General features: G+C 44.0%; 1 protein-coding gene across 1 annotated transcript; it reads right to left on the bottom strand.

Moving 5' to 3' along the window:
- Positions 1 to 4,094: 4,094 nt before the first annotated feature.
- On the bottom strand, positions 4,095 to 22,467 carry Ildr1 (immunoglobulin like domain containing receptor 1). Its single transcript, XM_076867007.1, has 7 exons — positions 22,251 to 22,467; positions 20,858 to 21,007; positions 16,708 to 16,827; positions 16,114 to 16,260; positions 9,397 to 9,528; positions 8,393 to 9,192; positions 4,095 to 4,136 (listed from the first exon to the last, which is right to left on the bottom strand). Exons 1-7 carry the CDS (start codon positions 22,465 to 22,467, stop codon positions 4,095 to 4,097), a joined length of 1,608 nt encoding a protein of 535 aa, XP_076723122.1.
- Positions 22,468 to 23,167: the final 700 nt, after the last annotated feature.

The following is a 23,167-nucleotide window of genomic DNA, read 5'->3' as shown; positions in this document are numbered from 1 at the left end:
ATTACTGAAAGCAATCTACAAATTCAATGCAAGAGACATCAAAATAGCAATGACATACGTCACAGAACTAGAAAAAGAAAAATCCTAAAATTGGTATCGAAGAATAAGAATTAGAATAGCCAAAGTGATCCTGAGCAAAAAGAGCAAAGCTGGAGGCACAAATTATATTACAGATCGATAGTAAAAAACAAAACAATATAACAGTACTGGCATTAAAACAGATATGTAGCTCAATGGAATAGCCAAAGGACACAGAGACAAACCCACACAGCAACAGTCATCTGATTCTTGACAAGGGTGCCAGAAACATACATTGGTGAAAAGAAGAATGAAATTAGATCCCTATTTCTCAAAAGCAGATAACTATAAACAAACATCTCTCCAAGATTTAGATGCAAATCCTTAAACCTCACTAACCTGGAATAAATCCCAATTGTTCTTGGCATATAATTATTCTTATGTGCCAAAAGGTTTGCTAATATTCTATTTAAGAATTTGTTTCTAAGTTTAAGATAGATGTTTGTGGTTTTCTTTTCATGTAATGTCCTTCTTGGGTTTTGTACTGAATGAGGAGAAATTTTACCTCCTCTTCCATTACTTGAAGGACAGTGTGTAAACTAGGTGTTAATTCCCCTTTAGAAGTTTACTAAGCTGGAGAAGGTGGCACACACCTGTAATCCAAGTGCTCTGTCACTGAGCTGTAACCCCAAACCTTTTAGTGCCCAGGCTGGTCAGGAACTTCTAATCCTCCTGCCTCAGCCTCACTAGTCACTGGGATTACAGGCATATGCCACCATGCCTGGCCATCAAGTTTTGTTTTAGAGTACACTTTGTTTGTTTATGTATATTTGGTCAGTGTTCAATGGGCAAATGAGAAAAATGTATTCTGTTGATGTGGGTTGTATATTTGATATGTTAATTAGATCCTCTTGATTGACTGTACTGTTTAGATTTCCCATGATTTTGTGATTTTTCTGCCTCATAACTCTATCAGTTACTGGGGATGGGAGTAGGGGTGGTGCTGAAGTTTTGAATGGTATTTGTAGGTTATTCTAATTTTCACTTCAGTTTTATCAGTTTTAGCTTTATCTGTGGCTTAGCTTTTAGTATGTTGTGCTTCCTAAGTGGATTGATCCTTTTATTGTTATATAATATCTCATTTTGTCTCTGGTAATTTTCTTTGCTTTGAAATCTTTGTTATTGCTACTACTGTTCTCTTTCTTTTTCTGATTAATGTGTACATGGTATATCTTTTTTTACTTTTTATTTTCAGTTTACCTGTGTTTGAATTTGGAGTTTCTCATATGTAATAGGAGATTAATACATGTAGGTTATTTTTTAATTCACTCTCCCTATCTTCATCTTTTGATTGGTATATTTAGAACATTTGCATCCAAGGTAATCATTGTTATGCTAGCATTTTAATCTGCTATTCTATTATTTATTTTCTGTTTTCACTGGTTCTCATTAATCTTTTTCTCTTTCTTATCTTTTTGCAGTTTACTTGAAAATATTCTTTAAGATTCCATTTTGATTTATTTATACTAGTTTTAGGTTTGCTTCTTCACACAAAAAGTCACACTGGTTACCCTGGGTGTTACACGTTATTGTAAAAATTGTATAAGTATCAACATTTGCTATTTTAAATGAAATATAGAAGCTCAATTCCATTTAAGTCCCTTTGACTTTCTCATCCTTAAATATCATTGTTTTGAATACCAGACAACATTGAAGTTTGTTTCAATCATCAAACTCCTAAAAGAGATTGTATGAACCCATATTTCTGCTCTTTTTGTTGTTTCTTCTTCAAAGTTTTCTTCTTTTACCATTTCCTATTGGAAGAACTCCTATTCAACAGCATTTTAAGGATAGGTCTCCTAGTCACAAATTTTTTTTGTTTTTCACTCATCTGTGAATGTTTTTATCTTTCCTTCACCCATGAAAGGTAGTTTCATCAGAAATAGAATTGTAGATTGATGGATGTTTTTTCATCCAGCACTTAAGAAGTATTTGAACATTTCCTTTTTTGTGGTTCAGTTGAAAAATCCTCTAATGTTCCTCTGCATGTAGTACACTATTTCTTTTTGGCTGCTTAAATGAAGTTTTGACTTTATTTTTCAAAAGTTTAATTATGATATGTGTTGGCATGGATTTCTTTGGGTGTGTCTTGTTTGGGATTGACTTGGCTTCTTGGATCCCTATGTTGGAGACTTCCATCAAATTTGGGAAGTTTTCAGCTATTATTTCTTCAAATATTCAATCACCCCCACCCTCTTTCTCTTTGTTTTCTGGGACTCTAGTGACATGAATGTTGTGTTTTGTTATTGTCCACAGAACCCAGTCTATTTTATCTCTCTTGCTCAGCCCTCAAGCTCACGGATTCTATCCTCCATCTCTGCTGATGAGCCCACCTAGCAAGTTTTGAATTTGTTGTTGTATTCTTCAGTTCTATAATTTCCACTTTTTATTAATTTTTTTGAGATTTTTAATTCTTTTTATTTGTTTCAAGAGAATTTGTAGTCGATCTGCACAGTAATTATGTTTCTTTTAAAATTCTCATCAGATAATTCCAACATCTGATTGATCAAGTGGCAGCATCAGTTGATTTCCATTTTCAATGAAGTTGATTTCTTGGTTCTTGATGTATATTCTAAACATTTTGTCTGTTATGTTAGGTGACCCTGGGTCCTATTTATTATTTTGTTTTATAGGGAATCACTCTGTTATTGTTTGCATCCAGGTCTTTGCCTACTGTCCAATGGAAGTTCAATTTCCAAAGCCCTTGTAATGTTATTTTGGCTTGCTTGGTTCATTTGGTGCTGCGTGGGCCCCACTAGTCTCTGCTGGTGCTCTGTGAAAGAAGGAATACCCCCTGACAGGGTCTCAGATATCTGTTGGTGAGGTAGGAATGTGGGAGAGTCTTGCTACCTGGCTTTCTCTGGGCCAGGGTGGAGAGTCTTGGTTCCACAAAATAGCTTCTAGGACCAGGTTGCTAGCTGTGACAGGTTTCTTTTCCTGGTTTTACCAGTCAGCCCTAGTGTCTCTGGGCAAGGAAGAAGAGCCTTGGGCCTCAGGAAACAGTTCAGCTTCCCTGATTGAGTCACCTTCTTTACCTGGGCCTCTCTTATTGGCTCCTCAGGCTCACTTTAGAAACTCACCTCAGAAGAAAAGGAGTCTCTGGTCCAGGAGGGAAGGAGAGGGCTTCCCATGGTTGTTTGGCAGGACTCCCAACTGGTCCCCCTGCCTGAGGTTATCAATGACTCCATTAGATTCAGGGAGAAGAATGAGCTACTGTAATTAAGGATACCAAAGTATAAAAGCAGATATTTATAAGAGGCAGAATCCTAAGCCCAGTATACTTTACTTATTTATTTAGACTGTGTGGTTACAAAGAAACATTTAAAGTGATTTTAATGGATACATAATATATAAGAAAATATAAATTAGATGTAGAGGGGGAATGAGCAAGAAAAGGAGACAGGAATAAGGTCTGTGCAAAACTGCTTTTTGTGATTTTTCTACATGTACAATAAACAGCCTGAGAAAGGACTCACAGCTATAGAATCTCTGGACTATTTTGGAGTGAAAACTCAGGATTCCTCAGGAGTGGAGATGGGAGCAGGAGTTCAGACTCCAAACATGGAAGGTCCCCCCAAGATCTACAATAGAGGGAGACAAGTTCCCATGGGAATTTCCCCCCAATACTCTATGGATTTCCTGTTCCTGAAGCACTTTTAATCTCTTCTTAAAGATTCCTGAGATCTCAGTTTGAGAATGGCCCCGGTCCTTAGCACTGCAACCTACTTGAAGACTCAGGCTACTTTGTTCCTGAGGGTTCACATCCCAGCTAGGGTCCACTACAGATCAAAGACGGTAAAAATTATGCAGAGAGCATAGACCAAGGCTAAAACTAGTCATCAATTCCTCAAACTCTTGTTTTTAAAATTCCTCTATTTGATTCTCAGAATCTAAGCCAAAGCTGTTGGTGGCAGACTTGCAGTGTCCCCTGCCCCCAAGTCAGCTGGGAACCTGGGTGACACTGATGACACACAGGAGCGGAGATGGAGCCACGGAAGTGGTGCCATGCCTGGGGACTAAATGATCACACTCCTTCCACTATGGGAGCTGTCTTTCTCCTGAGGAAGAGAAGAACACAAAACAATCCAGTCAGCTGAAATCCACTGTCTGTGCAAACAACATACAAGGTGCGCTGGTTCACACCCTAGTGAGTGTTGTCTGTGGTACTGCAGATCTGAACCTGAAGAAAACTGTTGACTCTTCATAGAGTCAGTCTCCTTCCCCAGGCTTAACTTTCTCTGTTTTCCTCCTTCTTTATAGTGTCCCTCAAACAATGTTTATTTCTGAAAAGTTCTGAGTCTTATTCACTCTGCCTCCTGCTTGCTGTTTTTCAAACATTTTCAAGTCTCTTGTAGACTTAAAAAAAAAAAAAATACCCTGTTCCATTCATCAATATCTCTCTCCCACTCCTTCTGGAGGTAGTCTCCTCTTCCTATGTGTATCTCCTGAATCATTTCTTCCACCCTTTTCTAAAATGTTTAGCTTCATATTTTAGTATTTTTCTGGAGTTATTTTTCAAAAATCACTACCTCTTCCTAACCAAACTCTGTGGCTTTTCCTTTCTTTTAATATATTTTTAGTTGTCAATGGATCTTTATTTTATTTCTTTATATGCAATACTGAGAATTGAACCCAGTGCCTCACACATGCTAGGCCAGTGCTCTGCCACTGAGCCACAACCCCAGCTCTCAGTGGCTTTTCTTCAAAAGTTATTCCACTTGGTCGTTGAGCTTTTTCTACATGTTGGATGAGAGGAGGAACTATGGTTTATGTTTCTTTATTGTATTTCTCTAATTATGTATTGTAGAGATCATTTCACTTCATTTTTGAACATCTACAGTTATAATCCGTGGGCATGTAAGTCTTCATCTTATTTGAAATAGGGAGATAAGGGGTCTGTCCTGTAATATACTATTCTAAAGGTATCATATATGTAGGACATTCGTGTTTCTGTAAAAAGTATGTTTCCAATTTATTAGGAAAGTGAGTTTTAGGGGTCATGCTTTTAAATCAAAATCTTCTGGGATGAATATTCTCTGAGAGAGGAAAACAATGAAATGGGGCAAAAGGAACCAGTTAAAGGAAGACCTAGAAAGTTGAAGGAATAGATATTTTATTTAAAGTAGATTTAAGCTATAAAAATTCTAATGTAATATTTTATTAAATCAAAAAGTCAAAGACAAAAAGAAAAAAGCTGGTATTGCTTAAAGAAAATATGAGGTTAACCCAGAGAGAAAAACATGGTAGTTTTCTCTTGGTATTAGAACAGATGAGTGTGGGTCAAGTTTGGAACAACCCAGAAATTCCTTTGGAAACCCTTTCTATTAGGATAAGAGTGAAGAGAAATAACATCAATTTTAATGAGGCCAGAACACAGGGGCCATTCAGTCTGTAATCTCTAGAGTAAAAACCTTAAAGTTTCTGCTTTTTCTATTTCAGAGAGTGTAGTTTTGGTGGACGTGATATCTTAACTGTAGTGGGGTAGGAGATCCATCTTCTCCTGGGTACTGTGCAGAGAACAGTTCTCATGTATTTCAGGTACAATGAGATCATGTGCCCAGTAGCCAGGTTTCTGTTTCTTAAACATTACTCTTGAAAGAGAAAGTTCCATGTAAGCCAAAAATATTTAATTGCTATTTCTATGAAGACTTAAAGAATTTTTAATCAATGTTTTGTTGAAGTTATGGTAATGCTGTAAGAGCTAAAGTTTGACTTAAAAAATAGTGACACATACTATTAATTCTATAAATAAGCAAATTTCAGGTGACACATGATCAAAGATCACCATCTAGTGGCCTAACAGTACTATAATGTCTGAATTTAGCTGCAAGCTGCTAAGCTAGGAAGATAACCTTTGTGGGGAGTATCCAGACCCACCAAGGAAAGAGGGGGAGAGAAAGACTTTGACCTGAAGACTTTTGGCCCCACTAAAGGCATTCTATATTCAAGCTATAAATAACACAAACACTGGGCCCTTCAAAATAATCAATCCACCAATCCAGCTTTGTCTCTCCGCCTCTGGGGACTGTCAGAATATGTTGAATGTGGTCAAGTGGTAACTCTTTGGGAAACAAATTCAAAGACACCCCAAACAATGGAACTTTTTTAAATGACCTTGGAAAAAACACTTTGCCTCTCAAAAATGACTTTATGGTTGAAAATTTGGTTGACTTGTGGTAAAATTATTGCTGTATACGTCTTGAGGATAAAGGAAGCTGTGATACTTCCAGAAAATTAGGAAGAAATAACGTCACTAGAAAATGTCATTCTTCCCAACCTTTCCCAATCTTTTTTCTATTTGACCAAAACCTTTTTTCTCATTGACTTTTATTGAGATAGTCAAAGGGAACTGTGAACGGCTTTTAGGGAAGTTCTCAGAGTAGAGGGATATTTTATGAAAGTTAGTCTCTTGTGCGCTCTGAAGGGTATGCCTTTCATTTGGAAGTGTGTGTTCTATTGTGACTTAAAAAAAAAACAAAAAACAAAAAAACAAAAAAAAAAACGATCCGTCATACATGGTGTGCAAAGGAGCAGTCCTCTTGGGGAAGGGATCTGTCCTATAACATACTGTTCTAAGTGATCCTTTTTTCTAAGGAGGTAGTATGAGTTACTGAAAAAGGCACAGGCTTGAGAGTCAGAGGGGTGTTAAACTTTGGCTTCACTCTTATTGGCTCTTTGGGCATGTTACTTGACTTCTCTGTGCCCCACATGGTTGTTGTGAGGATTAAATGAAATAGGACTTGGAAAGGTTTTACTCCAGTGTTTGGAACACTTCTCTCACTTACAAGTCACATAATTTAACTTAAAGATTTAACTTAGGAGAAAGTAGAGTTCCGATCTTGGACCAAAACTTTAAAAAATTATAATTTTTCTGTTAAAATGAAAAGACATATTTAGTTACTATATCAAGAAAGTAACTATAGTTGTACCAGCTTTGATTAATTCTGCACTTTCTTTCGGGATTTAATTTTCTTAATGCTAACATGGAAGAATAGTTGTGCCATCTGCAAGTGAGGATCACTGTGCAAACACTACTCTCTTTTGCTTCTGTTATGCTAGTCAAAGGATTATGAGGGAAGTTCACAGAGCAGAGAGTAATTATCAGAAAATTGTAGTCTTGCTTGAACTCAGATTGCTGTGTGGATGCAAGGGAGATGTTGCATAAGATGTCCACAGTTGTGTACCCCAGCTATTTCCATGCTTGCTGATCTTTGTCTCTCATGGACTACTTGGGGAGAATATGCCACAACTTCTATTATTTCAGAAATGCCTATTGGTCTTTATTCTTTCCTCAAAAATTGCTCTCTAACCAAGATTTGCTCTAGAAAGGGGGCCTGCTCCTTGGCACACACTATGTATGATGGATTTTAAAAAACAAAAACAAAAACACTTCCAAATGAAAGGTGTATCCTTCAAAGCCCACAAGAGACTACACTTTTCTGATAATATCCCTCTACTCTTTGGGAACTTCCTTAGAGCTGTCTACAGTTCCCTTTGACTAGCTCAACAGAAGCAAAAGAGAAAAATGATCTTGGTTGAATGGAAAAAAAAGATTTTTATGGTATCCTGAAAGTTGTTTCTCAGAAGTTCGTTAATTTTTTTTTTTTTTTTTGAGTGATGGCAACAATTAGCAGCATTAAAGGGAGACTGTCATTTGGGTGTATTAATCATATAATAATCTTTTAAAAAAAGAAGAAAGATCTATATTTGGAGACCCCAAAAGCCTATGTCTTCCTATGTTCCCATTATAGGGTGAAGACCATCTGACACCTTGTCTGTTCGCATACCCTAAAGTTTTGGGCCATATTTGGGACACCAGGATTTGTGTATCAGTTTAACGACACCTTCCAGGGGTATGTGAGAGGCCTCATCCTCACATATACATGGGCTTTGCATGCTGAATCGACAAACATCCTCAAGCCCCCTGCATGTTCTAATTTGGGGTATGAAAATAAGGGTTCTAAGCAAAGCCACACAGCTGTGACAGGAGGCAAAGCCTTGAAAAAAAAAAAAAAAAAAGGAAGGTACAGGCTTAGGGCGAAGGCCTAGGCCTGCATCCCCACCCGCAGGCTGCAAATCATTTCAGCCTCATTTCCTCACCTGTGAAACAGGAGGACCCTACTGCACCTGCCTCACAGGACCAGGTGAGCAGGAGTGATGGGGCCCAGAAGCCCTCGCAAGCTGGGAGCCTCCCCCTGCACCCCGCACTGGCAGTCGGCTCACCAGCAGGAGGCGCCCGTGCCAGCTGCAGCCAGTCTTAGCTGGAGGGGTCCTCTGCCCACGCCCAACCCTCAGCAGGATGCCCCAGGCTCACCGGGCGCCTCTCCACTCTCCCTTTTTTCCTGCCATTCTTGCCTGGAGTGACATCCAGCGAGCGGTAGCTGGGCGGCTTCTCCTCTGGCCAATTCGGGGACTGCGAGCGGTGGCGGCGGGCTCCCCAGCTGCGGGGCGGCCTCTCCTTCTCCTCCTCGGAGCTCCAAGAGCTGAGTCCAGAGGGCGGTGGCGGGGAGCAGCTGCTGGCCCTGCGTCTAGGGACACTCTCCCGGGGCCTGCGCCTGCTTGGCCTCTCCCAGTGGCTCCTGGGAGGCGGGTGGCTGGGCTGGCAGCGGGCTTCACTGGACGAGAAGCCATCGCTCAGGCTGTCCCTGTCTGACCAGGGCGGCGTGGGTGACCCATTCCGCCTGGAATGGTGGCGCCTTCCACTCCCTGGGTGGTCCAGCTCTCTTCTCCCCAGTGCCCAGGGTTTTGGCCCCCAGTCCTGGAGCTCCTGGTGGAAATCAGAGTAATGGTGCTGCCTTCTCCCCTCCCTCAGATCCCAGGGTCTGGAGGAAACTGGGGTGTGCCACAGCTGGTGTGAGGAGTCGCTGGTCCTCCCCAAGGAGGATGGGCCTCTGATCAGTGGAGGCAGGTGGATGATCCTGCGTTCCACAACCTCGGAACCCAGGGAGGACAGCATGCTGCAGGGATGGCCAGACCTGGCTTTGGGCAGAGGTTGGGCTGGGTTGAGGTTCCGCAGCTCTTTTTCCAAATATTCCAGGACACCATTGGTGATAGGAGGGTGAGTGGTGGTCTGGGTCATTGGCATCTGTGGGAGGCTGGACCGTAAGGACAAATCTGAATGGAAACAAGGACAGAACATGCAGAACTACTGGCTCAAAATAAACACCTTGAAATCAGGACATCAAAAGTCACATTATTTAGCTTGATTCTACTCCTTCCCATCCTCAATCATACACACCACCCATGGAGGCCCAGATGCACCCATGGTCCTACCCTTACCCTCTGTCCTCCCCCTCCCAAGACTCTGGCAAGGTTTACCTCGCTGCAGCAGCGGGTTCATTGCATAAGATGAAACCTGGGAGCTCCTGTCCACCCCCCAGTACAGGGGTTTTTCCAACATCTGAGGACCTAGGACCTGAGCCTGCTTCATGTAGCGGTGGCGGGCCAGGGCTGCAGGGGAAGAAGGAGAAAGGCAGACCCTCAGCCAGGGAAGGCCCCACACCTACCACTTCACTTCTGTCCACCTAATAGTCTTGCCACGAGGCCAGCTTCTCTCCTCCAATGTCAATTCTCACCATCTTGCATGGGAGTAAGAGTTAAGGGCGTAGCAAGTCACCCATGTTTCTGGCAAGGAGCTGGGAATAAATTTCCTGTAGACAAGACTATAATCTCTGCACCCCAGGAAAGTGTACTCTTCAAACTCAACTTCCTAGCCTCAAAAATACTTCCTCATCCTGCCCACTCCCAGACCACCTGAAGTGCATAGATATATACACAGATACTAGCTCACAATCACATCTCAGATCACAGGCAGCAAAACCAGAAGCCACAGGCGAGAAATAAAAGGTACAGATGCAAAGGTCTTAGAGGAAGCTGTAAGTCAGGACTTGAGGGCTCCTTAGTTCTGCCAGCTAGGCAAGCTTAGGGCTGTCCATTGATGGGAGCAAAGGGAAGGGCATGACGTCCAGAGGTGTTTCTTGCAGGAACACCAGCTCTGGGTGAGAGAGTGCCATGGGTGAGCGCCATGGGAGAAAGGCCCTAGCATGCAAAAACTGAAGTAGATTCCAGCAATTCTTTTCCACTCTTCTCCTCACTTTATGAAGTATTGGGGTTTCCCCTAATTAGGGGAAATCTCTAAGGGATAGAGTGGGGTTAGGAAGGGGGAAGGGAAATACCACTCCTTTTCAGGGCAAAGAAAAGAGTGTAAAAAAGCAGCACAAGGGGTCCATAGAAGAGTCACTCGAGCCCTCCACATGCAGCTGGTCTGAAGCACACAGCCTACAATGAGTGCAAGTTAAAAATAAAAGTATTTGTTTGTTTTGTTCACAAATTTCTATTTTGAGGTAGTGTAGCTGAGCACTGCATGACTCCTAAAGTCTCTGCCTATTCACGCATGAACACGTACTTGCATGTTATGCTTGGCCTATGAGCCATGACAGATCCCGTAGCCTGGTGCTCTCAACACCCGCTCAATTCACCAGACCTTGAGACCACCCTGAGAATAGCACGGCTCTGCCTGAGCCTTCCTCACAGAACAGCAGGAGGGAGCAGAAGGCAGGCACTCCAGACCCCGCAACACAGAGTAGGTCTGCTGAGGCCAGTGGCCAAGGGGCCATCTGGAGGGCCACCTGGAGGCTCCAGTGAGAAGCAAACTTCCAACACAACAGGAAGTGGTGGCAGCAGAGCCCCCACAAGTGTCTGCAGCTCCAGCCCTGATGGTGAGTCACGGCCCAGCCTGAAGGAAATAGGATGCAAACTTAAAGTAGCTCACTCAGCTGCCACGCCTTTATGCCAACTGACAGCCCTCCGCCCTGGCAGAGGAGAAGTCCACAAAGTAAGCACTTTGCCTCTTGCTAACAGGAGCCTTCCCCCCTGGCTCCCTCTACTGGCCACCGTGGGCAAGCACAATGCTTTTTGCTCACCACACCTGGCCATTTTACATAAACTAGCTAATCCTCTGAAAAAAACCTTAATGTGGGACTCAGACAAGGAAGTTGGGCTGGGAGAGGAGGCCTTCCCAGTCCAAGGTCCCACAGTGACCAGCAGAATCAGGGTGTGAACCTGTGACTCTCGGATGCTCAAGCCTATTTATTGCTGCACCACAGTGTCCCTAGGCTCTTTTATTTTCTGTGATGAAACCAATAAACCTTCCCCAGGAGAACCTCTTCAGTTTATATCTCTCTAACGCGACTCCACAACTTTAAAGACGTAGTTCAACTAGCTTCTGCCCCTAAGGCCTGGGGACATCTGATTGATTCCATTGGGAACAGCCCTGCCTACTGCCACTGCTTTAACTGAATCCTGGCTTCTTTCAGATGTTCCCGAATTTGGCAACTTCCTTGGGTCCCACTCCTGGAGACTTTCCTTCAGTTAGTCTAACAGAAGGCAAGAAAGTATGTGTTTTCAACAAACACATGCTGGGAGTCACCTTGGAGGTGACTGCTGAGGATCCTCAACTACACTTGGAGAGAAGGACCCTCAGGGATAGGTTTCCTTAAATATAGGCTTTGAGGGTCTCATGGACTTCAATTTGCCTCTGAGTATGTACTAACCATGGGACTTTGAGTGAGTTTCCAGTCTCTGTGCTCATTCTCTTCATCTGTGAGCTGGAGGTGATAATTGTTCATAAGGTTGTTGAGGTTAAATGAGGCAATACACATCAAATGCATAACACAGAAGACAGATGGTCAATAGACAGGGGCTCTCATTGTTATAATAAATTGTTATAATAAACTGCTTCTTTTGAGGGGGAGGTGCTGGGGATTGAACTCAGGAGCACTCGACCCCTGAACCACATCCCCAGCCCTGTTTTGTATTTTATTTAGAGTCAGGGTCTCTCTGAGTTGCTTAGTGCCTTGCTTTTTCTGAGGCTGGCTTTGGACTCATGATCCTTCTGCCTCAGCCTCCTGAGCTGCTGGAATTACAGGTGTGCACCTCCACACCTGGCAATAAACTGCTTCTTTTGCCATAGAACTCACAGGAGACTAAACCACCAAAGGCATATTAATCTTTATCTCTGAGGAAAAGCTAAGTTGTACTCTTTTCCCTTTTTTTCCCCCTCTTCCTTTCTTTTTTTCTTTCTTTTAAAAATCTCAGTTCTCAGTACTGGGGATTAAACCCAGGGCATTCTGCCATTGAGCTACATCCCCAGTCCTTTTTTATTTTGAGACAGAGTCTTATTGCTAAATTGCCCAGGCTGGCCTTGAACTTGCAATCCTCCTGCCTCAATCTCCCATGTAGCTGGAATGACAGCCTGAACCACCACGCCAGGCTCAGGGAACATTCTTTAAGACATCCCCTGTGTAGCAGAAGTGACACTCAACACCCCACCCTCCTACAGAGACCAGCATGTTCCCTCCCCTCCAGCAGGTGTCCTCAGTATGCATCACCATGTAAACTTGTGCCTTTGAGGCCCCTAACTTCACTTTCCAGTAAACTGGTTACCAGTCCTTACCATCCCCTTTCTTTGTCTTCCTTTTAATCACTCAGTCCTTTTTTTTTTTTTTTCCAAACTACCAGTCTCCCCTACTTTGACCAGCCAGTCTTCTCAGCGACATTCTCAAGAGCTTCCTGGAATCCCTAGGCCCCCTGAACTCCTGTCATTTTAGCCTTGGGGAAGCACCAGCCATGCTCCTTGTACCCAATCGGGCCACTGCCTCAGATGGCCCTCCCCCCAACTGGGTTTTCCTAGGTTATCTGTCTACCACGCAGGCACGCACGCACGCACGCACGCACGCACGCACGCACGCACGCACGCACGCACGCGTTCCCTCCACTCCAGCAGCACCCTCAACATTCCCCACTTCTCAGGGCTTCCCCTCCCCCATGAACTTTCAGCTGGTGACATCATGGCTGTTGAGGACAAGGAACTAGCCCTGCACTGGGGTGTGCCTGGAGGTTCTCTGCGGAACAGGGCCAGTAACCGACCCAGGGACTGAGAAGCTGTTTCTCCAGTTCTCATGGAATAAATAAATAAATAAATAAATGACTCAATTTCAAGAACTTTCATCTGTGAGTCCTACTGAGGGTTGTTCACCATGCTCAGTGGATAATCATAGGCTATTAAAATTGGGTGTCACTTTCATTGTTCTCCTCTCTGCTTTTACCTCTCACAGGAAGGTGGCTCACATTTGGGGAAGCCAGACTGTGGTTAGAGAAGTTCCAGGACACGGGCATCCTTCCCAAAGTCCCTTCTGTGTGTAGTGCTTTGACTTGGGGAAATCAAGACAGGCTGACAGGAGCTGGGTCAGCTTCCTCCCTCATTTAATGACTTCCTCTGCCTCATCAGAGGTCAGGATGCCTCCCTCCCTTCCCTTTCTAAGGCGAGTTCTTTCCCTATAGGCCTGCCACTGCTCCCTGCCCCCACCCCGGCCACCCTAGCGCCCTCACCCTCAGTGATCTCTCCCTTCCTTGCTGTTGGTCTTGGTTCTTTACTTACAAACATGCTTAGAGTTACCTTAGTCTAGACCTGCTTCCCCCATCAGAGAGCCTTCGTGAACAATTCCTTCCCCTCCACGCAACTCTACTCTTGTCATCAAAGTTCTCAGGACAGGGTGCCCTAGTGACGTACTCTGGAAGTGACCTCATCCGCTCAAGCCCAGGGATCTTTATTTGTGGCCTGCATTTCTTCCTTTTACCAGTCCTTTTCCATGAACTCCAACCACTTGGAGAAACTATTCTCTGCCGGAACCTCTGTTTAATCAGCTCACTGGTTGGATGCATTTATCATCTGTGCTCGCTTTGTCCCTAGTTCTGCCCGTGTTTAATGCCCCACAGGCTTAGGGGTTCTAGGAAGGCAACCTGAGAGAGCTTTTCTCCTCCCATCTCACATAAAACTATGCAGCAACTGTGACTTCTCCATGGGCTCTCTCCCTGAAGCTCCTCTTTAAGGAGTCCATGTTGTCTCAGCCCATCCCAGGATGACATACCCACTGAGGCAGAGGCAGCCCCTGTTGTGGGACACACAGACGCTCACAGTCAGATGCACACGGAGTGAACACTGCACTGCCACTGCTACTTGCTAGCTGTGAGAATTCTCCAACTTTCAGTCCCCTCATCTGTTAAACAGTGATGACATCTGACTTCTAGGGTTGTTGGGAGGAAATATATACAAAGGACATATGCATTATAGTTGCCCAACAAAAGTTAGTTCTCTTTTCCTGTAAGACAGTAACTTTGGAGCACAGGCCTGAAACAATGACCAATGACCTTTTTGACCTTGCAGGTTAGGTTTTGTTTCTATCTTACTGGGCAATTCTGTATTTGCCTTTAAAGCCTTTACTTTCAAGTGAACTAAAATGATAAAAGTGGCTATCTCTGGGTGCTCAGATTAGTCTACATTTTCCTGAATTTCCCAAATACTTCACAATGTGGTACTTTACTTACATGATCAGGAACAGGAAATATTATTTTCAAATAATTATTTTCATTTAAAGCAGTTGATTCTACTCCTTTCATTCACTAAGAAAAGATTTTCACATTATAACTTTTTATTCTTTCACCTTTACCAAGTATTCTACAGCCAAATTTTTGAGGGCATGTTGTAGTTGTTTTAAAGAATCAAATTTTAGTCCTAAGAAAGACCAAAGTAAGAACAAGATATTCTGCTCCCTCTTCCCTGCCCCTAACACATGGAGGGAAAGATATGACTCCCAGACCGGCAGCCTTATATCACCTGGGAACTTTTGAGAAATACAAATTCTTGAGCCTTACTCCAGATCCACTGGGTCAGAAACTCTGGGAGTGGGGCCAGCAGTTCACTGTGAAGAAACCTCCACTCGATTCTAATGTGAGCTTGTTTGAGAATCACTGCTCTTAATACCTTTCTCCTGTTATTTCAATCATCTTGAAGGAGCACCATGAAACTATAATAGAATAAGAAATATACATATTTGAACTCTGCCTCTGGTTTCTGACATAAGCTCTAAAATCCTTGGAACTTCCAGAGTAGTGAGTTTCTGTATGTCAGTGAGATGACTGGTGACCAGGGGCCTCTTGATAGCTTCAGACCAATGCATGATCAGAGGGTTGAACTTTCAGCTCTACCCAACTCCCAACCTCCTGGGAGGGGAGAAGAGCTGAATGTTGAGTTGATCACCAGTGGCCAGTGATTTAACCAATCAAGCATCTATAATAAAGCCTCCATTAAAAAACCCAAAGGACTGGGTCCAGGAAGCTTCTGGGTAAACTGAATTGTTTAGAATATACTTGGTGCACCTGGAAACAGTATGGAAGCTCCATGTCCCCTTCCACAATCCTTGCGCTATGTGTCTCTTTCTTTCGTTGTTCATTTTCTTTGGCTGTTCATTAAATATGCTTTGTAATAAATGGGTAAATGTAAATGAAGTGTTTCCCTGGGTTATGCAAGCCACTCTAGCAAATGAATAGAACCCAAGGAGGTGGGTGGGGGAAATCCCAATTTATAGTCAGCTGGTCAGAAGAATAGGTGACATCCTATTACTTGCAACTGCATCAGACCCGGGGAGCAGTTGTAGGACTGAACACTTAACCTGGGGATATTTGCTACCTCCAGGGAGACAGAGTCAGAAGGGAGTTAAATTGGTGTCTGCTGGAGAACTGCGTGGTATGGGAAGAAGGAACCACATTTCACATCTGGCATCAAAGGTGTGCTAAGTGGTGTTTTTGTTTTTTCCTTTACAGGTAGCCTTCTCTCACACCACTGGCTCTAGATACCTCATGCCCAAGCAAGGTCAGTGCTGGGAGCAAAGCCTGTAGCACAGGATAGTCAGGGACACTGAGGAAACGCCACCGGTACGCAGAGATATATGAAAGGGGCTTTAGGCAGAGTAAGAGGTGGACAGGCAGAAATCCTCTTATCAGCCACCTTCTGCAAGGCTCTACAGCTTCCCCAAGCATCATTTACAAGGCTGAGGCTAATGTCCTCTGGGCCTGTGATGGGAGAATGCAGAGAGGGGAAAAGGAAGATCCCAGGGACTTGATCTTGGCATGGGAAGCCCATCTACTTGGAGTGCTGAGCATCCCACCCCATCTCACTGCTGGTCTGTCCCCTCTCACCTTCCTCAGGACAGCAGCAACGGGCAGGACAGCAGGGACAACGGATGTAGCAGCAGCAATACTGAGGACAGCACTGGCACCAGCACACTCCAATCAGCAGGAAGAGGACCAGTGCTCCCAGAAGGATGAAGATCACTGTCAGCCAGTCTGCAGGGGAGACGACGAGCAGCAGTGTACTGGATATTCAGCAGAATGCCACCTGTTCTAACACTCTAGAGGTCTAAGCAAACACAGCTCTTGACCCACATGGTAAAGTTGAGCAATATGCTGGAAACATAGATTTAGCTGTTTTTTTTTAAATTAATTTTTAAAAATATTTTTTAGTTGTAGATGGACACACAATATCTTTGCTTATGAATTTATTTTTCATATGGTGCTGAGGATTGAACCAGTGCCTCACACATGCTAGGCAAGTGCTTTGCCACTGAGCTACAGCCCCAGCCCCTAGGTTTAGCTTTGATAAGGGAACTTCAGAGGTTCATAATCCAATGACAATAACAGGTATGTTTCTGGTTTTTTGTTGTTGTTGTTTTCCCCTGTGTAAAAGTGTCACAGTGGTGGGTTAGTCAAGCAGAAAATTCTAGCAGCACTTACGAAGGACGATGAGCTTCACCTCCTTATCAGGGTCTCCTGATGTGTCCCCTGGGGCCTCAATGGTGCAATAATACACTCCATGATCCCACCACATCACTTCGTTAATCACAAGATCAGCTCCTACATGGGAAAGAAGGAGAAAGTGCCAGTAGACAGGCACTGGTTTCTGACCCACGATAGCTTCAAGACCCCAGCATTATCCTTCCACATCCTCAGGAGCCTGGTAAATGGGTATCAGTTCCTTCCTCTGAGACCTTCCTCCTTCCTCCTTCTCCATATAATGATGGTGGAGTTTATTACCTCTGAGCCTACCATGAGGCACGTCACAAGGATTCTGCATACATGGCCTCACTCAATTCCCACTGAGACCCTGTAAGTGGGTGAGGTAGAAATTACCCCTTGACTCCCAGCATATATGCTCCCCTTCACAGAATTGAATTTTGGGCCATATGTGCAGCTGCTGTGATTTGAGTGTCTGGCCCTTCAGAACTCATGCCACAACTCAATTGCCTTGTAAAACAGTATTAAGAGATGGGGCCTTTAAAAAGCCAGTGGGCCACGAGGGCTCCCCCTTCATGGGTGGGATTACAAAGGGGTGAGTCTGGGACCCTCTCACGCTCTCACCTTCTGCTGTGTGATGATATAGCAATAAGACCATCACCAGGTTTCTCAGCCTTCAGAACTGTAAACCAACACATTTCTACTTATTATAGATTACTCAGTCTCAGGTATTCTGATATAGCAGCACAAAATAGGGGGCATCCAAAATAAGGGAAGTGTTTTCCATTCTTTCTTACAGATGGACGTGGATAAGTGATTCAGTTATGGCCAATAAAATGCAATCAGAAGTGTCACATGATGGCTCTCAGGAATTTTCTTCAAAACAGCTTGAGAACACTTTTTTCCCCCTTTTCCCATATATCTTTTCCTCTCTGTTACCTGGTGCTATGGTTTGGATAGGGTTTGAGGGTGTCCCCCAAGTTTCCTGTGTTGGAAGCTTGGTCCTCTGTGTAGGATGTTGGAAGGTAGTGGAACCTATAAGAGGTGAGCTTATTGCAATGTTAATCTGGAAGGAGATTAACATTGTTTTTGTAGGACCTCAGTTAGTTCCCAAGACAGTGGACTGTTATAAAAGAGCAAGCCTGGCTCCCTTGGCTTTCTGGTTTCCTATTTCACCATGAGATCTCTGCCTCTAACACACACTCCTACCATGAGGTCATCCTCCATCCAGCCAAGGCGGCCCTCTCCAAGGCCAAACTGACAGAACCATCTGATCCTGAACTTTCAGCCTCCAAAATGAGGAGTTAAATAAATAAAACTAATTTTTTTTTTTTTTACAAATTACCCAGCTTTAGCATTTTGTTATAGCAATAGATAAATGGACTAATACATCTGAAGAACAAATGTTACAGCTCCATCTTGGGCTAAGAGGAAGAAGATGACCTTCTTGTTGAGCTGTAAGAAACTTGTGTCCCCGAGGACTTAATGGAACAAGGCCACATTAGGCCTGGGCTATGTACTTCTGATTTTGTACATCAGAGAGAAACAAACTTCTTTATTCCTTAAGGCACTAATATTTTGGGCTTTTGCTTACTTTCAATCTAATCCTACCTGCTGTGTAGGAATTTCACTGCATTTTAAGATGAGAAAATGAAACATAAATAGCCCAGGGAGTTGGCCAAATAATGTGCAGAAGGTGGGTTCAAACCCGTGTCTCTCTGCCTCAAATCTAGTGCTCCCAGACACAGTTCTACTGGCCTCTCCAAACCAGATAAAAAAACTCTCCGGCCTGGACCCCTCATTAGAGATGAGCAAGTATCTCTGGATCTTGAAGGGACTGATTATGAGATGAACTTGAAGCAGTATGAATGAAATGCCAATATTTTAAGAGTTTGTTACCCAAGAAAAGAATTGAAGTTCTCATGAGCACTGAATACTCTGCCCCCCTGTGACAATAAATATTAACATACATGTTGAAGTTCAGCAAATTGGACAAATATTCACTAAAGACCTTTCCTGGGCCCAACACCACGTCAGGCACTGTGGGAGATCTGAAGAGGAACAAGGACTTCTCTGTCCTGGAAGGGTTTAAAAGCCAGTCAGAGGTAGCAGAGCAGCCTCCACATCCCTGAATGATGGCAGTACCTGCTGTTACCCTCCATCAAAAGAACATTGGCTAGTCTCAAAGAACTTAGTATTGTAGATTTGCTCTTGCCTAGTTGGTGGTCATATCTGCGATTCTTTATTGTCTGTTTGTCAAGAGATATTTATTGAGGAAATGAAACAAAAACACAAGGTCATGCAACACTGGAGCAAACTTTGACTTCTGTTTCCTTCTCTTTTACGTCAGTACCTGTGATGTTTTTCCTACCCACAATTTTCCAAACCCACTGCCTTTCCCATAAACAAGCTCACCCTAGACTTGGAAGAACAGTGAAAGTGCTTTAAGAGAAAGCCCCCCTTAAGCTTGATAAGTATTGTAAATCTGCTCCATCTTTTTATTGGAGTGACAGATTTTTTTTAAGGGATGTCAGTATAATAAGGACATTCAGATAGGTTAATATTTTAGATGACCCAAGAACTGATTTGACAAGGGCATCTCAAATGATGCAAACACAGCCATGAAAGTATCAGAAAGCAAAGGCTCCAGGAAGTCTCAATGAGCCGAGATGCAGAAATAAAACCCAGGGGGAAAGACTGCTTTCCTGTAGGAATGAGGAAGAGGCAGCATGAGGAAGTGGAGGTGCAGAAGGTACTGCTCTGACTTAGAACATGACAAAAGAGTAAGGATGATCATCCAAGAGGACTTGTGTCCTTTGGAAACTATAAAGTGGGGTTGCTAATGAAAGAGGATTTAAACTTGGGGTTGGATCAGAACTAATTCTGCTGGGGCTCTGGAGAAAGTAAAGCCACCTTGAATCTTTTAGGATGCACTTGGAGACTGGAAGAAGGACAAAGGTTTCCTAAAGCCAAGAAGTCAAGGGCTGGTTTGAGCAAATCAGAGGTTGAATGTAAAAGGATAAGATTTCAGAATTATAGAGAAAGTTGGAAGCAAGGATTAAACTGACCTTTAAATGATCTACCTTTGAGTGGTCATTGAATATTCACTGATTCCTCAGGATATAGCTATGGGCATCTCGAGTGGCCTGCGGGGTATATTTTCCCTTTTGTTAATCAGAAAAAAAGTTATTACAGCACATAACACTCATTGAAATTGGCTCTGAATACCGTGCTGATAACTCATTGCAGCAATTCTGGATCATAGGTTAGGAGCATGGGGAGCTAATGCACCCATTCATACAAAATGTACTGATGAATAACTGATGATCACTGTATAATCAGTGAATATTAAGTTATTCTTACACAAAATCTTACATAGTCCTCAGAAATCTCTGAGATAGGTACTATGGCAAGTCCCATTATATAGAAATTGAGGTTAAAAATTTTAAAGGGGCTTGCCCAAGTTCACCTGCCTTCCAAGTGCAGAATTGGCAGCCACACCTGTATCTGGCTGTGCTCCCCGCACTGGGCACAAAGAATAAAACTGCTGTAGACCCAGCTCCTATACATCACATGTGGGGAGACAAAGCCATCACATTATGCCCAACTCTCAGATGAAGGAAGAAGCCAGGGGAAATAACTGACCTGTCGCTGGTCACTGAGCTAATGAGCAGAAGCAGTGAGATTCTCACCAGGGGTTTGTATCTGAGTCCCGTGCCCTTTCCCCTCTCACTGGAGGACAGTGGTCTCGAAGTGGCCACCTACTTGCAAGTCCCTGTTTTCTTTGGATGGGCAACAAGAATGACCCGAGAGGAACTCAAGGACCTAGGGTTTGTGTAGACCCTGAGAATAATTTGTGGAAAGGATCAAAAGAACGGAATCCACACTTTAGCCATGAATCTCAGGAAAGCAAGGAAACTCATTCCATCCAAACCTTTAGCCAAAGCTGTTGAACATCTAGTCCACACATTCCAGGAAAGTAACCTTAGTTCATGCAGCACATTCTAAGAATCTGGCATTTTCCTCAATGAGAGTGAACAAGGAGCCCAGGAGCAGAAGTAACTGGGAAATCCCATGCTGACTCAGCCTGCCAGACCCAAGTCTGCTCCTCCCCCCACCCCCAGTTTCTTTGCACCTCCCCCACACTCACGGTTTTGGATGGTAATCTTGCGCTGCCGATAATCCACCCCCAGCACTGGCTCATTCTGTCCCCGTCTCTGGGCCACGATGCGAACTTCCCTCTGATTATCATTGCAGTCATTGGAGGGGTCCTGGCCCAGGGATAAAGCTGCTTGGTATGCTGAGGAGAGAGGACACACTCAAGTCACACAGGAAGTTCTGATTCTGCAGGTCTGGAATAGGATCTGAGCTTCTGATGCCCAGTAAATTCCCAGGTGATGTTCCTCAACCACAGGTGATAGCAGAAACCCCACTTTCAGCAAGGAGCCTCCAGCCCCCTTACAGGTCATTATTTCCAAGTCCTGGCTGTATCCTTCATCTCCCAGCCCAACTTCCCTTGTCTCAGTTACAGAGTTTCCCCAGTCTCTGTTCCCGGTGTTCCTCCACCTGCCCTTCCATTAGGAGCTTTGAGAGCTTTTAAATCTGCTGGTAGCCAGTGTCTGCTATGCTAGTCCCCTTCCTCCCCACTTGACCCAAGCATTTTAAAAGTAACCCCAGGAAATAGCTTCAATTTAGAGAGGAGTCTTTGGGGGTGATAAGTGGCTTTGGTTTGGTAAGTGGCTCAAACAGTCAGATCTTGTGGTTCTACTCAAATACCCCAGGGCTAAAAATGGCAAGCTGATGCCTCCTGCTCCTTCTGCCTCATCTCAGAAAGTGCATTTCCTTCCTCCAAACAGGGCATCTACGTCTATTCTCAACATTTCCAAAAGACTCATTGTCTCAGGATGACTGTGGGGCTCTGGATTCTGGTTCCAGACAGCAGAGCTGACATGAGTGAGGCCACTGTTACTGAGAGATGGGACTTGGCTGAACATAAGGAGGGGCTGTGTAGTAGCAAGAGGGGCAACTGCAAAGGGGCAGCCAGGGGAAGCAAGCTGTTCACCACTGCAAGTGTGCAGACCACTGAGGAATGGCCATTCGCCAGGAGGGCTGGCTGAGGAAGGGCAGGAGGCTTCACAAATGACCATTAAGGCCCTGCATCCTAAGTGATATTGGAATTTTCTCTTCTGCATTCTAAGGCCCTGGGGTGATGGGAGACCGGTCGGCATCATCAGCTTAGCACGCTGGCTTGACCCAAGAATGGACCAGGAGGCAGGACTAGCTCTGCTTTTGCTTAATGTCTGAGCTGTCTTAAATCTTTTCAGAACAAGGTGAAACAAAAAACTTTAAATAAACTTATATGTGACCTAGAACAAGTTATTTTGTCAGCCTATGCACAGTTTCTATGAAATGAAGGGACTGCATCTTTGTGGCTTCTTCTCACTATGAGGATTTGTGATCCTAAATAATTTCTAGATCCCAGACATAGAACATCACAGAGGTGCTGGGGACATGGAGAGAATAAGAAGGGGGAGGACACTTACAGGCAGAGAAGTAGTCAAAGATGGGGTCCTTGCAGAAGGACTTGTAGCGCCATGTCACCACCACATCCTGGAGCTGGGCAGAGGTGGTATAGTCACATTTGAGGACGACAGAGGCAAACAGAGTGACATAACGCTCTGTGTGTTGGACCGTCACCAGCAAAGACAGGCACCCTGAAGGCAAGAGCAGGGGACAATGTGGAAGGTGATCTACTTTCATTCTTACAATAATAAAAGCAATGCAAATGAGCAAAACTCACTGCCTGTCCTCTTGCCTGGCTGGCTGGGAGCTCACAGGCAGAGCCTGGCTTCTTACTGGGCAGAACAGGGACTGGAGAATGCCCTCAGCACCCTGGGCAGGGATAGGAAAAAAGAAGTCTAACTCCCACGAACTCTAGAGAACCTTGCCTACATCAGGCAGTACCTTTCCCACTTCTTGGTGGTAGTCTGCTCCTTGGAGATTCTGGGACAGCTGGCAGGTTCGTCTCTAGCTTGTTCTTCAAACACAAACACTTCATACCATGACTGTCACTTATAGGGCACTCCATAAATATTTGTTGAATGACCAAGGACACAGTAACCAGTGAAAATCTGACAGCCAGTCAACATAATCACAGAGCAAATCAAACATAAATGGTCAGATGGTGACAAACCATATTAAGAAAGACTTGGAGAAATTGTTTCTTTGAAAAAATTCCTTTACACAACCCTCCAAACCTGTAGGCATCCTTAAAGTTCCAAGCGTACCTTGAGGAGGAGCCAGGTGGCACAGAAGCACCACGTGGGACTTTGGCACAGTCAGGGGTCAATCAGTAACCATGTCTTGGCATGTTCCTATGTTAGCATGGTTTCTAGGCCGAGTTAGCAGGGGGCCTCTTGTTGGGGGAGAGTTAGTATAGACTAGCAGCACTCAAACTTGA

Source organism: Callospermophilus lateralis, chromosome 10 (genome assembly GCF_048772815.1).
Source record: "Callospermophilus lateralis isolate mCalLat2 chromosome 10, mCalLat2.hap1, whole genome shotgun sequence".
Lineage (NCBI taxonomy): Eukaryota > Metazoa > Chordata > Mammalia > Rodentia > Sciuridae > Callospermophilus > Callospermophilus lateralis.
Note: the sequence above shows the minus strand (reverse complement) of the source record. Positions and strands in the feature narration are given on the sequence as shown.